General features: G+C 35.2%; 1 protein-coding gene across 2 annotated transcripts in view; it reads right to left on the minus strand.

Annotated features, from left to right (window-relative positions):
- TBC1D22A (TBC1 domain family member 22A) overlaps positions 1-18,665 on the minus strand; it is a 155,468-nt gene that overhangs the window by 18,765 nt on the left and 118,038 nt on the right. The window contains exon 13 of one of the 2 annotated variants that reach the window (XM_052680816.1): positions 11,507-15,469. The exons of the other annotated variant lie outside the window; for it this stretch is intronic. Coding sequence (XP_052536776.1) covers positions 15,452-15,469 — 18 coding nt within the window. The 3' untranslated portion in view covers positions 11,507-15,451. Of the gene's footprint in view, positions 1-11,506; positions 15,470-18,665 lie in introns of those variants that run through there. 2 annotated transcript variants of the gene reach the window in all.

Raw genomic sequence — 18,665 nt, forward strand, 5'->3', positions numbered from 1 at the left:
TCTGCTTACCATCAGATCCAGTGTGTTCTGCTTAGCATTAGCTGGTTTTGTGAAAGAAGTATTGCTCATTTAAGTATGTTCAACATCAGACCAAGTGCATTTTGCTTCGCGTTAACTAGATTAGTGATATTACATCCTTCTTTGCAAAAGGATGTCTAGTGCAAAATCATTTACTGTACAGAGCAAATGAGTTGAGATCTTCCTCTTCATGGCAGCTAACTATGAGATTAAGAAAAAAAGTAGCAGATGTGCTATAATGACATTTCTGGAAGAATTTTAAATCCCATTTGTTTACAAGTAGATGACAAAACAATAGGCATTTAAATACTTGTTATTTTTACTGTCTTGCTGTTGAAATTAGACAATTTTGTTGTAAGAGGGCAAAATCTACATGCAAGAGCATTTAGGAAACCATAGGAGAAAACAGAGGACTGAAAGAAATACAGTTAATCCTCCTCCATCTGCTCGTCTCAAAGAAAGTCATATGTCACTTCATTCTGTTATTCAGCTCCTACTCTAAAAGCTTTTAGTTTCTCTTTGTTCTCTTATCAGTAGTTTTGATTGACTTTGGTAGTCAAGTGTGCAGGCTCCTGTGATTTTAGTCTTCTCCAGGGTTACACGCTGATAAGGCCAATAATTGACATTGTTATGCCGCAGTTTTTGCTGAAGAAATAAACATGGAAAGAAAACAGTTTTCTTTGTAGAGAGAAGTCTCCAGTGACAGCTGTGAATTACCAACCAAATGGAAGCCCAGCCAGTGCATTTAGTTTAGCAGGTCACCTAAATTGCTCGGGAAGAACAACACTTTTTCTTTGTTCATAAAAATGCTTTTGATATTGAAATGGAGAAAATGCAGAGATCCCTTTGTGGTGTTTACTGAAAATACATAAAAATGTTGGTTGATGAGAGAAAAATATCCTACATTAATCAGAAAGTGCTTCTTCTGGAAACTTACAGGCCAATAAAATCAGATTTTCATTGTGTGGAAGATTTGATTTAAAACTTTGACAGCAGCAGAATCTCTTTAAATACGAGCCATAAAGCAAGGCTTATGTGAAATCTCTCCAGATTATACACACCCAGCATCAGATTCTGCCTTTCTTAAAAGGCAGCAGTCAGAACAAACAGGGCTCTTGAAAACATGTGCAGATCAGAGGTATTGCCAGGTGACCCTAGCACTGTGCAAATGGACTGTCAGATCTGTAAGGGGTTTGGTTTCAGGACCCACAGAGCCAAAAAGCCTTAAACGGAAAACATATATATTTTCTGTTATTTCACATAGGCTTTTGAGATAAGGAAGATATTGGCAAACCAAAATGCGCTTGCTTCTAGAGTTCATTTACACTAAACACAGAGATTACTCAGCAACTGTCGTCTCTTTAATCAAAACAGTGCTTTTCCTCTGCCGATTAGTCTTCATAGATATCAAAATGTTCAAGAGGTAACTCTGTGAAGTGAAAAATGCATAAGAAATGATGACTGTCATTTCAAAATTGTATTCTAAAGCCAATTCATTGTCTAGTTGTTCCAAAAGTGGAAAGTATTTCAGATGCTGTCTGTATCCATGTAAGACAGCAATCGTATATGTCAGTGGGATTACTGTTTGTCAGGTACAAAACAGAAATTTTGGGCTGATTAGGAGAGTGGATATTAAAGCCAGAAAAGATCATAACTTATCTTGGTCTGACCTCTTGTGTAGGTAAAAGGAACTAAACCTAAACCTGTTTTCTTTCAGGAAAAAAACATTGATTAGAAGTCCCTAAGAGATACAGAAATTCATGACTTGTTTTCTTTGTGTGTTAGGATTGCTTTTCTATAAAAATCTCTCATATATTTATCAAGTAAGCTATTGATATGCTTTTTGCCTAATTAAATATTTCAAGCCCTTCAGTCATCCTGAGCTCTAAGCCTTTTAGTTCAGACATAAGAACTGGATTCAATATTATCATTTACAAATACAAAACAAACTTTTATGTTCATTAATTTAAGAATAATGTTACTCCCATGTGCCACAGCATTATTCTGGGAGCTCATCTAATGATACTCGTCAGCATTGTATCTTTTCAGAAGCCATGCCATGTTGTCTCTCACTCCAGAGACATGACATATTCTACTTATCCTATATTTGCAAACAAATTTTCATTTGACTGTACCAAAAGGCAGCTTGAATTTAGAGGTAGACTGGACTTGTGATTTGAGATTGGTTTATGTAATTGCACTGTCCTTCTCACTTGGTCAGAATGTCATCCACAGATTTTTATTGTCAGCTTTTTTATAGACACTTTCAAACATCAGTGGGAATGATGAATAGCATTCTGCCAATTACTGACTCCCATGGAAGATCACTAGGTAAACCTGCCCTTGAATACAATTAACTAAAAAATATTTTTTAGTCCTCCAGTTAGTAAGTAATCTTTGCTGTTAAATGCTATTTAAAAGTTAAAAAAGTATAGAATCTGGTAAGAAAAGATCATCTTCCATATTTTCATCAAAATATCATGAAAGAGTAAAACGAAGTTTCATAGCTTTGACTGTTATCTAATGTAGACACACTTTTCAAAATGAAAAATAGAAACGAAACTTTGGGATAGGAATGATGGTGAAAAAAAAGTTTCATATCTCTTCTTAACTGATAGTAAGAAAATTGGATAAGTAACTAGATAAATAATAATAATTAGAAAATACTCATAGACAATATTTAATAGCTGTAACTATGTCTTTATCATCTTCATGAGGATAGTGACATTATTTTTGTCTAACATTCTTCTAAGACAGAAGAATAAAACAGGTCAAAGACAGGAAGAACCCTCATATTACACACTTGCCATTACAATCGATAAAAGGAAATAAAGATAAAGCTGCTTTTGCAGATAATACAAATATCTTTTTCACTATTGTTAGCTGGTCACACTGGGGTCATGAGGAAACCACAGTCTCTTTACAGCACTGCCCTCTGATAGTTTGGAGTTTCCCTAGTTACAGTGTTTCTGAAAAGCAGGAAAAGCCTTCAGATTGCATTCTCCAGGATAAAACAGTGCTCGTCCATTAAGAGAACAAATTCAACACTAAGAAGTGTTCTGATAAACTACAATAGATACATCAACAGAAAGTAATTGAGTATTCACAATTCTGACAGAAGCAAGAGTAAATATGTAAGAATATCCAAACAACTAAAACAAAATATATGTACAATATTTTAACTGGAGCAAATTTATTTTTGAGAAGTAAAAGAAACATAAATAAAGGTAATAAAATGTCAGATTCTTTCATTACAGTTTCATACCCACGACCTCCAGTGTATCACTTACTGGTAAGTGATCATATTCCCACAAGGGAGACAATAACACGCTCAGCAAGACTGAAACAGGAGGAGACAGCATCCTTGCAGCACCAGCGAGGCATGAATTCAGCCTACTTATGATGACTGGAATCACTCCAACCCTAATGCTACCTCATTTACTTTCTAACATCCTGTTGAGACAGTAAAGTTGCCGTACAGATTTGGAAAGCCACAACGGTCCACTGCTGATTCATGCTGTTAAATCATTCTGTTACTACATTATATTTATGCTGTTCTCACACTACTTTATGATAGGAGACTTCATTATGGTCAGAGAGCCAGAGCAGATGATGAACTACATGTCAAGAACAAACAATACTTGCTTGCCTACATTAGGATACGTAAAGTCTATTCTTCTGGTTAAACTAATTTTAGTACTAAAGAAGCAATAGAAGATTAAGATACAGTCACATACAACTTTACTTCAATGATTATACAAACACACAGGCATGTTTTGCCAATTGAAATATTTAGCTGTTAATCACATGAGAATAGCACTGAAGTTAAGACTGTAACAGAGTTCTTGTTTCTTTCTAGATACAAATCACTTCTCTCTTTAGCTGCATTCTCTGTATCTTCAGGAAGTCTATGGTTTGGATTTTTTTAGTGCTTCATCTTTCACTCAACTCTATTCGGCAATTCTAATCAAATGATTTGAAAAAGATTGTTAGGAACCCAGACAGCAGGAAAAGAAATTAATCACTCCCTTTTATAATTTCACCTTCTGGACCACTGACGAGAACCTTTCTCATTTACTAAGGGAAACCAAAAATCATAGAAAAGGGTAAATGGAGATTTTATCTACAAAGGCAGAACTTTGAAGGCTGCAGATTTTAATATCCGATCTTATGTCAAATGGGTGGATCAGAACATTTCCAAATAAAACATTTCTATTAATCAAACCATGCCATCCCCGTGTCTTCAAAGATCCAGCCAAAACACTTAGGATACAGATGATACAAGGAACTTGAAAATCTTAATTAAAAAATAAGGTTAAAAGCATAAAATATTTTAAAATTCTCACATCTGATTCCTAGCAAAGCATCAAAATCTTTAACTCTGTATGATTATGCTTTTAATTCAGAATGAATGAGCTGAGATTGAAGATACATTAAAGTTCACCAGAGCATCACCCGCAGTCATCACCACCTGCAGTTAGACACAGCTACAGCTGCTTTTTTAGCAGCCAGCCATCTAACTACAGCTGCTCTTGCCATGTTTGTGACAGTTACAGCACACTTCTACCCTGACCCCTCTTCGCATCCAGGGTAAAAAAAAAAAAAAAAAATTATCCAGCTATAAAAAAATTAGTGTGAAATTTAGTACAAGCAGAAAGCTATGCCAGAGGGCTACAGCTTTTAAACAAAACAGCCTGAGACATGCTTCCTTTAGGTAGATATACATGAGAAAATCACGACATTAACATAAATCCTATGTTTGTAATAAACTTCATCATTTTAGTGAAAGGACTGTGCAATGGACTCGCTAGCAAGAAATTATTTTAAATTCACAAAATGAGTGAATTAGAAACTGACTGTAGATTAAAACATATCCACTGAAAGAAAACATATATATCAACAGACAGATTTTTTTAAAGTTTTACTTGCATCTTAGATTTCACAGATATAAGTTAATTAAGAGATGGAAAAGACATTGTGTTTTGCGTAAGGTCCAATGAATTTCTTTGGAAACCCATGCTATCATAAGTAGGTTTATATGGGAATGAGTGATGTTGGTAACGAGAGGACACAGAATTCAACTGAGTTCATCAATTAAAGAGACAGACTCTTTCCCCTTCTCTTCTGTGAAAATAGTCATTGACTGTATTTAAGTAAAAAGTGTGTTATTATGTGGTCACCTTTCAAAAGAAAATGAAAACTTTGAAATTTGCCCACAAAATAGATCATGAATAAGAAATAAAAGCTAAGATCTCACTTCCTTGTTCTCCTTATTCCAACCACTGAAGAACATTCTGCAACGATCACCTTAAGAAAGCTTCTAACAAAAAGTTTACATTTGAATTTCTAATTTTGATCAAATCATCAAATTGACTTAGTTAGCTGTTTTGTTACGTACTATAATTTTGATTATTGGCTTTCTTCTATACTGTGAAATAAACTGGGAACTTTCCCAGTCTGTGCACATTTATGATATCCATTAACATATTTTTAGACCAATTCATTTTTCCTTATCTTAAATTTATATTTATTCTCTATTTCATTCCCATTTAAGTCTTAAGAAATGGCATTATAGAATAAAAACACCTTCCAATTTCATGTTGCTAGCATTAGTCATTTTCTCTTGGTCAGCTTTCTCAATTCAGTTGGCATTCATCACATCCATTTGAGCTGAAATTAGTTTCAGTGTAATTTGTTGACACAAAGATACTTTGGTATTAGTTTTCCATATTAAATGTCCACTATCATAAAGATACATTTATCCTAAGGCTCAGTTTCTTAATGACACATAACTTTACTGAAAGCAAAGCAAAATAATTCTGCAATTAAGACACACTCAATGTTTACTCTGAGAAGGAACCAATTATGAAGAAAACTGTTCAAGATACAACACAATTGTACCGTGGCAAAAATAAGTCTGGACTGATAAGAACATTCAGTGAAATTTGCAAGAATGAAGAAAACCTTCCTGTTCCAAGGAGTGTACTGTTCTGTCAAGTGGGCAATAATTCAAACGTCATGGAAAATTACACATTAGGTGCTGTTTCAATGTGCTAATTATAGTTGGAAGATACATAGATGAATATATTTAAAAATACAAGTCTTTACCAAATAGATAACAAATACAGCCTTTTCTACTCTGGATAATTTTTTTTTCCTATTTTTCCCTCTAACGATGAAGCAAAGCTTGATATGTTTGTAGTTCTGCCAATAATAATATTTGTCATTGCAATCTCATTCTATGTTTCTAAAAAATTGATCTATTTTTGACTACTTCGACATCCTGAGCCCTTCAATTATCCTGAGCCCTCATTAAGTCTCTGAGTCAGTTAATCTGGTTTCAGTACCCACTTCTGATCGGTCAAGGGCAACATGCATTGGTCTCAACAATAAAATGCAAGGAGTAAAACCTCGTCATCTCTGTAAAGTGCTGTGCAAATTATACTTAAATTATTTTGCATATTTGCAAAACATTTTTTGTTTTGAAGCCTATTTATTTCACGTATTTGTATGGATTTTTAATATACCCAAGTGAATACGCTTTGAAAAGAAGTATGATTGTATTTCTGTAACAGCAGAATACCTTTGGATCCCCGAGGTCCTACTCAGAATATTCAGAAGACTGCATTTTTTCACTCTGTGTACAATTTAACTCTCAGACAGTAGCATTTACTAAAAATGTTGAGTGGAATTTGTCAAATAACTCAACTGAAGTCAAAACTGAATTATTATTCTCTTTCACTTAAAGCTATCCAAATACTCAGGGGACTATTAAGGAACTACTTCATGGAACAAAAAATGAAGCCTTACTCTTGCACTTTTCCCAAAGCATTATTAGACAAATCATATTCTTCATATCCATTGTATTTTATGCATATACTTTTCAACTCATTCTTTTTTTCCTAGAATAAGTGAAATAGAATTCTATTTCAATTTGTACATATACAGTGTGATTTTTAGATGCAACCAGAACTATCTCAGTTAATTGCAATTATAAAACCGTGCCGAAAACAATTTTAAAATCTCATCAGAAGTTATTCAAATAAGAATATTGACTAAATGACTACACTTGTTAGAAATTGTCAAGAATTTTCTCTTCCTGGACAGTCTTTCTCCTCTTCATGTGAAACGACTTTAAAGAATTGGAAATAAATAATAGTTTCCTACCAACTTGATTTTGATTAAGACTTTGATTTATGAGTGCTAGTACAGTATTACCTTTTCTTAAATTTGGATTCACTGTGTTGTTTGCACACTAGCAGCATAAAAAATGTGTTTTTTTGAACACTGCAGATTTGCTAAAGTGGTTCATCCTTAACAGAATCATAGAATAATTTGAGTTGGAAGGGTCATCTACTCCAACGCCCCTGCAATGCACAGGGTCACCTATAACTCAGTCAGATGCTCAAAGCCCCATCCAGTCTGACCTTGAGTGCCTCCAGCAATGGGGCTTCCACCACATCTCTGGGTAACCTGTTCTAGTGACTCACCACTCTTATTGGAAAGAATAATAACCTGTCTAGGTCTCTCTGGCTGGCATCACCTTATGTGATATCCTGACAATTTGGAGAAAAATGAATATATACGGGAACCATCAGTTGTAGCAGCATGTTTACAGCTGTGTTTTGTTTTGTTGTTTTCTTTAAATAAAAAACACCAGCAATAAAACACATAGCTCACTTTAGAAACAGTACTCTAAAATTATTTTCTGATCTGAAACAGTTACAGGACAGGAAGTTACTTGAAATGCTTATTACCCTTATAAAATAATAATATAAACACTGAAAGTTTCTCACTATTAAATATTGATCAAGTAACATCATTTGCTTGCCATAGGTCTGGCAAGTAATACTTGCAGAGTTTCTGCTTTGTAGTTTACTCCAGCAATAACAGAACAGTTTAAGTACAGCTCTTCACTTCAGGCAACTGTTGTTATGGACCATTAAATGGCCTACATCTGAATACTTTAAGAACTCATGAGAATACATGGACCCCAAAACTACAGTCGCTGTCCTAAATAAGCTTCCTTTGAAGCAACACTGATTAGACTACACTCAGTCCAGATCAGTCTCACTCATTCCAAAAGGTGCATTTGTATTCATTTTTGTTGCTGGGACTATTGTGTCATTTCATTCTGCAAGGACAGCCTTAGACAAAACAATCAAGTGAGGAATAAGCCATATAAAACTTTTTTTCTGCAATTAAAGTAACAACATTAATGAAGACAAGAGAGAAAAAAAGCATTTAATCTAGCACAAATTCATTAAGCAATTTCCATTAAAACCTGAAAATGAATTCCTAGGGCAAATAGGAAAACCTGACCAGTAACACTGCAAGGTTAATGGGATCAATATAATCACATTCAAAATATACAAGTTTCAGGGAGAATAATGAAATAAAGATTCTGGTAAGCTGCTGAACTTTGCAGATATGTAATTTAAGGTAGTCAACTTTACAAGACTGAAGTGTGAGGATCCTAGAATTTTTATGGCATACAATTTGAGAAAGAATTTTATTGGTAATCCACTACCAGAATGAACTCTGAAGTTCCATATTCAGATAACTCTCAACACTGAAGTCTCTTTTGATCCTGAAGAGAATAGTCAGAGAAATATGCTGGCAACATTTTATGTTTTTTTTTCTTTTAGGCTGCTCTCCTTTTTAGTCACTACAGAAAGCAAATTCTAATAAAAAAGTTCAGACTGAATAAAATACATTTAGTCACTTATTGCCAAGACTGTACAGAATGAATAATATGACTTAACAAAATAAATACAAGTAAAATAAAAATGCACTCAAAATAAAATATCTAGGATTTACTTAGATAATGGTAAAAAGAAATAGAAACTAACATGTCCAGAAACAGAAATTAAGCATCTTACTGTTTGTACATTTGAAAATCTTTTTATTTCTACCATATGGGTCCTTTTTCCAGCAAAAATATATTCTATTCAAAGCCATGACACTTTAGTATCATGGGTATATTGAGATTATCTTTAAATCCCAAAATAATAAATGAGAGCTGGAGAAGGAAGTCTATGTTCCATTGAGCTTGAGCAGAATGGATTATTACAGACTGAAGATTTCTAAAAAGCCTTAAGACAATAAAGTTTTTCCCAAGCTCCTTTCTCTGTTGTTTGGAGAAATAATGTTCACCCAAATAATGTTCCCAATATGATGTATCAGTTTTCACTCTGTTGTACACAAAGGGCTTGGGACTGTCACAGCTGAGTAACTTCTGCCCCTGAAGACTGAGTGCTAAAGCATTCTTTTTGAAACTTTGAGAATTAAAGACATCATCCTTCAAGCAATACAAATTGCATAAACACCGAGCTCCATAGTTTTTCTCCACACAACAGCAAGTTTGACACATGGAATTATTTTCTCCCCTTTATTCAGAGGTCTGCACTGGATTTGCTTTCTTCTCTCCTCAACTGACCATGTCTCTTGTAGAAGGAATTAAAACTCCACTGTTGGTCAGTGCCATAACCTTTTAAAATTAATAGAGTGAAATAAGTATTGACAGAGTGTAGGTGCCATCACAAGTAGCTGATTCACTCGTGCTCTTTCACTGACTAGAAATGTAATTTAAGCTTGCTTAAGCTATAATTTATACCTGGCTCATAGGACTGGCTTTCTTTCATTAAACCTTAAGCCTTACTACATCATTAACCAATCTTCAGTTTAACAGATTTCTGTAACATTACTATATCTGCACATAACACGTGCTAAATAATGAACCTGGTTAACACTTTTCTTTTATTACTTAGAATTTTAGCATTTGAAAAACATGGAAGACAAATATTAGTGAATGCAGTACATCTGAATTAGCAAACACAACCGAATGCTACCTTTGTCACATAGGTGCTTTATTTTTTTTTGAAGAACACTGAAAAACAGAAGAGGTACAGCTCAGAGCTACCAATACACAGCATTACAACCTCAGCTATGAACTACACTAAATCTTATGACAAGTATATTTTTTTTGCATGAAAGTAAGGGCAGAATTTAATGAATTGCTGTATGTTGCACATGAAAATCCAAGCATGAAAATGCACTTCAGCGCTGAAGCTTTTTAATTTGATTCATCACCCAACATGTTCCCTGACTACCATAGAAGCAAACCATTCAAAAGTAAACTTACACTGAACTGAAGAAAAACAGTGCTCAAATGTAATTTTTCAAGTGGTGCACACACTTACAAGATGGAAAAACAGACCAAATACTGAGGATTATAAATGACTCTCTCTTCTTCAGATCATTCTTAGTAATAAAAAAAGGTAGAAGCATTATACACTCACACTTGATTTACTTTCCTTTATGTTTGGGCAAACTTTCACACATTATTACGATCAATGTTAATCATTCTGGGAACACTGTCCCAAATAGTGGGGTCAAAATCAGTATCCAAATTGCTGATCAACGGCATAAGTTTTCCTAAGACCCTTGCTTTTCATGTGTACTTCCAAGATATTTGCAAGCTGGCTACTGGTGGGGAACAATTGTCTGTATTCTTACCTTTTATACATTTATATCCAGAAACAAACAACTTCAAACAGTGATGCACCATACTCCCTTTTAGATGCTCCCAACTAATGCACCAGGCAAGAAGGCACTTGTTATTACAGCCCTGTACCTTGACTTTCAGATATGTCAAACTCCTGTGAAATAAACGACTTGGTAAAAGCTATATGTCTTGAAATGACCCTTAAAACAGTTTAGGGTAAAAATGAGAATAAAGTTGCTAAGCTCCAGCACTCAAAGTGTATTTATGAAGGATGACAAAAACAATCAGCGAACACCGATGCAGTATGCAGAGCTGTAGAACTCAACTCCTTCAACAGCGATTTTCAAAACTTTCTGTTTGGTAATCCAACCTCACTACAACAAATGAATTTTTTTAAAACATTCTGGAATGAGAGGTTGGCCTGGTAAAAGCTAGACAGATCTCCTAAGGCAAGCTGTGGCTGTAGCGGGCAGCTAAACCTAATTCCCCAGGACTTCTTCTATTTTTGCTCCATTCCTTTGGAAGAAGTAAGGCTGTGTTTCCACTGACTCTCATGATTAGACATGATTCATACACAGCACAGAGTAACTTCTCAGTTTCAGTAACAAATATATATATATATACTTAACTACATGCAATTCAATATAATTGCACTATAACTTTGCAACTATTGCAAAAAAATTAAACAGTAACCATGACTTCTGGGAAGGGAACTGAAAGGAAAGAAGGCAACAGAAATAGATGTACAAATATCAAATTCAGGTACAGAACATAAAACATGTCTTTATCACTGGAAATAAATTACTGATTATTTCTAAAAAGTCAGATGACCAGGAACTCTTGGCTTAAAAGCTCAAGTAAAAGAAAGAAAAAGATCTGGGCTAAAGTATAAAGATACTCATACACACAGAATCCATTCACAAGCTATCCTATCCATCTGCAGTCATATTGCTAGATGAATGAAATATCTACCATAAGTGCTTTTTTCTTTTTTTTTTTTTTTTAGATTTTTATTGTCAGCTTTTCAGATTTAAAGTCAAGATTTCAAGAACGAAAAAAGAATACGTAAAATAGGAAAAATAAGTCTACAGCCTCATCAGAAGAAAAAGAGTCACGAAAATGCACAACCTTCAGAGATAAAAAAGGGTAGCACTAAGAGTTTGTTTTTTTTTCATGGATCTTAAACCATTTTTGTTCTACCTTATAAACTGGTCAGAAACTTCCAGCTGCTTTCTAGACAGAGGACAAGTCCTCCTCCTGGTACCAGTGAAGTGCCTGTAATTTCTGGAAGCTAAGAGAAGCATGGCGTAGCCCATCCCTTCCATTTTAGATCAACACTAAAATTTTACAGTAATAATGTCTATGGGACCAAACTTGTATTTCTAAGACTGTACAATAAAATGTCTCCTGCATTTGATTTGCAGTATACTCAAGGGTGAAGATTAAGTCAAGATACTCATGATAACCAAAAGATGCAGACACTTTTAATTAAGTTGAGCAGGCTTGTGAGCAGAGCAGTTGAAATGAAGCTGTAATAGCTGGAGTGGGACCGAAAGCCAACTGATGTTTTGTCTATATACAAGATGAGATGGTGATACAATTTTTACCACGCTCCTCATTCTCTGTAGTTAAAGCTCTTTGTATGCAAAAATAATAAATAATGTCAGTAATTTCTTACTGCAAGCTGGCTGTTGTGAATATAAATGATGTAACAGTGCCAACTCCCAGCTGCCTACTTCCAATACTCTACTTCATGTTGATAGCTATAATGTTCAAAGTCTAAAACAGAGCTTCCCTTTTCTTACAACACGTGAATGCCTTCCAAAAGTGCTCACAGCAGGGAATAAAATCACAGCAATGTTAGAAGTCAGGCTCTGTAGGTCAGAAATATTTCCATGCTCACACGCTTTATCTCTCATCAGCTTTTGATACATTCACAGAAAAGAACCTGTTTTCTCCCATACATGCAGGGGGGGGCTAAGCAAGGACACAGGAGCCAGGACTACAAAAACATCTAATTATACTGCTTATAGAGAAGAGGGGTATACACTCCTCTGTTCCAAAAACTACTCTAAAAGCAATAGGACTAAGTCAATTCCTATCAGATCTTAGTTTGCCATAAGAATTTCAGCTTAGTATTTCAGTCCATCTCAGTCTGACTCAGTTTGACTGAAACATTAAGATATTTGCAATTCTCAGGAATAACACATAATGTAAAACCTATAATCTATTTAGGTCATGCAGTTTCTGTCCCTGAAGGTTTTCAGGACTCAGCTGAATAAAGCACTGTCCTAGATGGACTAAACTCAGAGCTGACACAGCTTTGAGCCTGTTGAATTTAACACCTTCGGAGATCCTGTCCGAACAGAAGTATCCCTTAACATTTGTGAACTTTTCTGAACAAATGCTAAAAGGACTTTTACGGAATAAATATAAAAATACACATTTTAATCATGGTGAAAAATGATAAAAATGATTTCCTCTGACAAGTGGCTGTTAAGTAAAACTTGTAACCAGGATGTGAAGACAAAACTGTAAAGCCTCTGAAAGAAAGTCTGTAGACTTAGGTAGATAGCTAAGGAGCTTTTTGATACAGGGAATCAGAAACAGGGAAAAGCCCTAACTTATATAAGAACTTACAGTAGACAGGAAAAGCTGCTGATGAATGGTTCCTCAAGATACAGATGAACGTATAAACCTAAAGAGTTATTATTCCTCACAAACAAAAGGTTGGATCTGTGGGCTTCATTACTAGAATGTGTGTTATACTGTTCTTTATTTGCTGTTGTCCAAAGTGCACTCCAGCTGCTGATAAACTCATGATTAACTGAAAAATAAAAATCAGAATAGTCACTGTGGAGACATTAAGTTTTCAGCAGCACTGACTATTTGCAATCAACTACCTTTGCTATCAACCAAATTTCACTTTTCCACTTCCCTTCTATCTTTTCTTCAATTTCCATTATATATTGGTCATTTTTTATGATGCTCAAAAGAAATATTATCTTTTTTCTTTTTTTTTTTTTTAATTGAGACGCATTCTACTGCAGTAGAAATGGGAACTGAATTTCTAGCACCATACACACAAGAAGCTACATTGGAAGTATTTTTTATTAGTTATAGCTCATGTCATAGAGTGCAGGAAGTCCTGCACTTATACAAAGGATAATGCAGAGAAAGTAACTGTTTAAAAATCCTTATCAAAAAAAGGAGCAACATAAAAAAAACCTGTGAAAACCATACCACAGGAATTGTGAATAAATATATGGTATAAAATCATATTTCTGATATCTTACATGTTTCTATAGCACATAATCACCAGGAAGGATTTTCATATTAAATTTTTTAAGCTAAAATCAGTAACTCATGCAAGCAGCAGTATAAAATTGCACAAATTATCTTTCATAAAGGACCACGAAGTAATACTACCCGGTCATTTAACATAAGAGAACATGTGAAGGAAAGCATCTTAACACTAGGCAGATATTGTTCAAAGACTGCAATTTGTCTTACCGGCATCTTTTTATTCCGTCACCTCTGTAACTAACTTATAATCCCATTTTAAGGTGCAAAGTTACACTATTTAACTTGTGTACCTGACGTAAATACACGTCTCTGACAAGTATACAGAAGTAGAATTTTGGTAGAAGTAGAATTTTTTTTTTTAACTTTTTCAAGCAATTTTAGCTTACATAAAAGCATCTACTTAAATACAGAAATAGGGACAGAAGGAACCTGAATGATCACCTCATCCCAACTCACTGCCATAAGGAGGGATATCTTCCCCATGACCACGTTGCCAAAAACCTCATCCAATCTGGTATTAATCATGTTATGGGATGGGGCACCCACAGTTTATCTGGGCAGCCAATGAAAGAAGGGGTCAACGCATTCAAAGGTGAGCTGAGATTTCAGAAGAGTGGTAAGTAGCAGTGGGCTGTGCTGATTCTAGTTCAGTGCTTGCTAAACAGAGAAGTAAAGGCAAAACAGAACCAACTAAAGGGGCTGAGGGTGCTCACTGCATCAGTAACCTAAACACACTCTAAATGATGTTCATGCAAACACAGGCATTGTGAAACGCTTCAGCAGCCTCTGAAATTGGCAACCACCTTAAAACAAACATATGCCAAAAATGAAGACTCAGTTTAAGAATAAACCTGATCACAACTTCGGAAGGCACCTGCTTTTGCCTAAGTAACAATAATAACCTACATTTCCTTAAAATGTTATTCATAATATGAGGTAGAAAGACGGTGTTTCATCTTTCATCATTTGAACTAACATTAACTTGTAATATTTCACTTTAATGAAACATTTTTAAAAGTCAAGAGCACTTTTCAGCATTTCACTGGAAAAGACTACTGCGTATACATTCATTTTGTTCGTGAGGTCAGTGAAGCTACTCCATAGCATTTACTCAGATTAAAGAATCATTATTTTAAAGATTATATAAATCAGAAGAAAGGACAGTCACTAATCCAAAGATTTCATTGCTTAAGTAAGTTTCAATAGACAGCAAGTTCACAGAAAGGTAAAAAGAACCAACAAAAAACCATCAATGTGAATGTGACTAACAGCATCATAGTCTATCTGCCAAATCTATTCCGTGCATCACAGAAAAATACAAGGACTCAGAGAGAAGTAGCAAGATCTGCATTACGTGCTCCATTTAAATAAGATGGTCAACAAAGAACACAGCACAGATACTTTCTCAATAACTCAGGAACACGTGATGAGGCTGTCATCGCCGGCTGATAAACTGGCATTCAAAATCTCAGTACAGAATATGAGATGACAGCTAAGGTGTTGATATTAGTCCATTAATGGCCTTGAAATAGAAACCACCCGTTTTTCCTTGGTGCCACATAGGAAAGGAAGTTACAGAAGGTGAACAGTGAGAAAAAATGACGGACTGAAAAATGATCTTCACAGCTTCTTCGCAGACTGCATGAATATAAATGAAGCAAAAATGCATTTGTCAAAGCCAAAGAAAAGGACATCGTAGTAATAAAGATGTGGGTTAATGACAGCATAGGAGTAAATGTCTGCTGGATAGAAAAGCCTGTATCTTAGAATGATGAAAAAAAACATCTGCAAGACAGATTTCTTACTGCAACATACTGAATATATTTTTATAGCTCAACTGTGTCAACAAAATTATAACTTACTTATACTGAAAATTTGAACTAAATCTCTAATATCCAACATTTAAATCAGTATCAGTCCAACATTACTATTAACTTATATTCAGCATGACAGATAAATCTGGTCCATAGCGTCCTGTTTCCTTACAAATCTTTCAAATATTCTGTCCCTGACACTATTAAATTCAACAGCTATATTTTCCATTAATATTTTAATTCTAAATATGCTCAAAATCATGCTTGAATGTTTTATCACTTAACATTATCAGCTACTCATATTTCTCCCACAAATTCAGGAAAATTCTGGAATTACAGCTGTACTTAGGAAAATGAGTAACAATAAGTCAAATTTGAAGACAATACTACAGCGATTCCTTCTACAGATGTAAATCAAGTACCAAGTAGTAGTTTTCAAGTTTTAACAATTCATAATATTACCCTAGCCATGACACAACTGCTCGACAGTAACAACAGAAATAAATATCAAATAAAAACGAAAGCCATGCACAAAAAAGATGTGATAAGGGCCTGTTAGGTGAACAGGTGAACATTTGATATGTAAAAATTAATTGCTTTATATGAGGAAGAATAAATGTCACGCTTTTATTAACTGATTAGGTTGCAGAAATACAGAATCAAGATAATAGAAGCAAGCACCTTAAGAGCAAAGAATCACAGAATCACAGAATTGTAGGGGTTGGAAGGGACCTCCAGAGATCATTGAGTCCAACCCCCCTGCCAAAGCAGGTTCCCTACAGCAGGTCGCACAGGTAGGCATCCAGGCAGGTCTTGAACATTTCCAGAGAAGGAGACTCCACCACCTCCCTGGGCAGCCTGTTCCAGTGCTCCGTCACCTCACTGTAAAGAAGTCTCAGCTACAAAACTATTTCTCAACACGATCAACACCATTATCTATGCATTTTCACCAGCGATGAACAACAGCCTGCATGCTGCGCTCATAAAAGTCTGCACCAGCGCAGGTGACTCTCCAGTGGGTCGGCCCCTTTTCCCACGTAAGTAGCAACACAACTAGAGGAATGGCCTCAAGCTGCATCTGAGGAAATTCACACTGGATGTTGGGAAGAACTTCTTCTCTGAAAAAGTGATCAGGTGCTGGCACAGGCTGCCCAGAGAGATGGTTGAGTCATCATCCCTGGAGGTGTTCAGGATATTGGTTTAATGGGGAAATATTGGTAATAGGTGGACTATTGGACTGGATGGTCTTGGAGGTCTTTTCCAACCTTGGTGATTCTATGATCCACTGGCACTACTCTTGAAAAGCACTATCCACCATCTCACTGTGCTCGCATCCACTGTTTGATCTCCAAAGAGTCTTCAGTAAGTATCAATGAATATCAGTGGGTGTCATTTTTTCTGCATGGAGGAATTCAGTGACACACCTTTGCCTCATACATACTTCCATGTCAGATGCCATTTTGTCAGATGGCCCCCTCTGCTGCTATTTCTCCCATGGAAACAAAATGTAACAGGATACTGGGGGAAGGCTCAACCCCTACTGCCTTACCAACAACATCTGCCCTTGAGGTCAAGGATCAACATAATAAAATAGGAGACATTACTTTTGGAACAGCAGTCATAGAATAAGTAATGGTCTACAATACAGCTATTGGTAACAAAGTGGAAGAGTAGTGCCTTTTTTTTTCCCCTGTGGGGGAGAAGCATCGTTTGCAGAATTTATAACATTTTAGTTTAATCATTTTAAAAGCTGATGTTGTACAATAATGGTGAAGCCTTACAGTGATGACACTAGCAATAGCATACAGAACCTCAGTTACTAATTGCTTATCTATGTGGTAAGTGACCTAAAGCAGTATGATAAATGTGTTCCTGATTTATCGTGTTACTGATTTATGTATCTTACATAGCTTATAAGAAATTAAATCATAAAGGCATATTTTATGTATTACATTAATGAACTAATCTGAGCACATGTAAGGAGAAAAAAAATCATCACAGCACTTCACCTTGAGATCATTAGTGCTGTAAACATGGTTGCAATGTATTTGATAGAGAGGCAAAAATGTTAAAAACTTTGATGCAGGATATCAGTGGAAATTAAATTAATAGGATTAGCAGTGAACAATTATATTTGAGAGGTGTGACTACCAACCCTGAAATTATTTTTGATAAAGTACCAGTACTATCAGGTAGCATAAAAGTGGTTACATCGTGCCCATATGGGTTTATTTATTGCAAAGATAGACAACAACAGTTAAAGTGCACTGAATAAACTGTTTTATAAAGGACGATAAAATAGATGGCAATGAAACACAGACTCATACAATGGCTCATTTGTACAGGGCAACAGAGTTCAGTCAGCTGAAGGGAAAACAAGCTGGTAACAGGCCATTTCCCTGGGGCAGGAAATGGTGTCAGCTTTGCAGTGTGGTTTGTTTACAGCCAGCCTGAAAACAGGCCTTTAATGCCTTTTAGGAACTGCATGTGCATCAGAGAGAAAAATTAAATATAAAATATTGCTTTGAAATGGAACTGTCACCAGTTCACAAATGTAACTGAACTTCTACGTGGGTATGGAAATTATTTGCCTATTTACACTATTGAAATCCCATTCCAAACAACTAACAGATATGCTCTATGCTAAACAAATAGAAGGTTTTGAAATGTAAGACCCAAAACAATCACTTTTACAACCCTTTTATTTGGCCCTGAAATATAGGCTTATTATTTTTGAAGGTTGCTTGCCTTGCTTTTTTGAAAGAAGAAAAATAATCTTGTTAGAGTTTGCTGCTATATTATAGAGATGGGAATTCATAAATAAGTAACTCCAGTAACGTATTTAAGCTCTTTAAAAAAATCCCATTACCTTTTCAGATTTTTTTTTATGAGATTCCTAAGATTTACTTATCTCCAGAAATCATTTTCTTAACATCTGCCTCAATATTATACAGTACTTTTTTTTTTTTTTTTTTTTTTTCCTTTTTTTTCTGACCACACATTTGCTACTGCTTGTAGTT

This window comes from Tympanuchus pallidicinctus, unplaced genomic scaffold (genome assembly GCF_026119805.1).
Source record: "Tympanuchus pallidicinctus isolate F22 unplaced genomic scaffold, pur_lepc_1.0 scaffold19, whole genome shotgun sequence".
NCBI classification, from domain to species: Eukaryota; Metazoa; Chordata; class Aves; order Galliformes; family Phasianidae; genus Tympanuchus; species Tympanuchus pallidicinctus.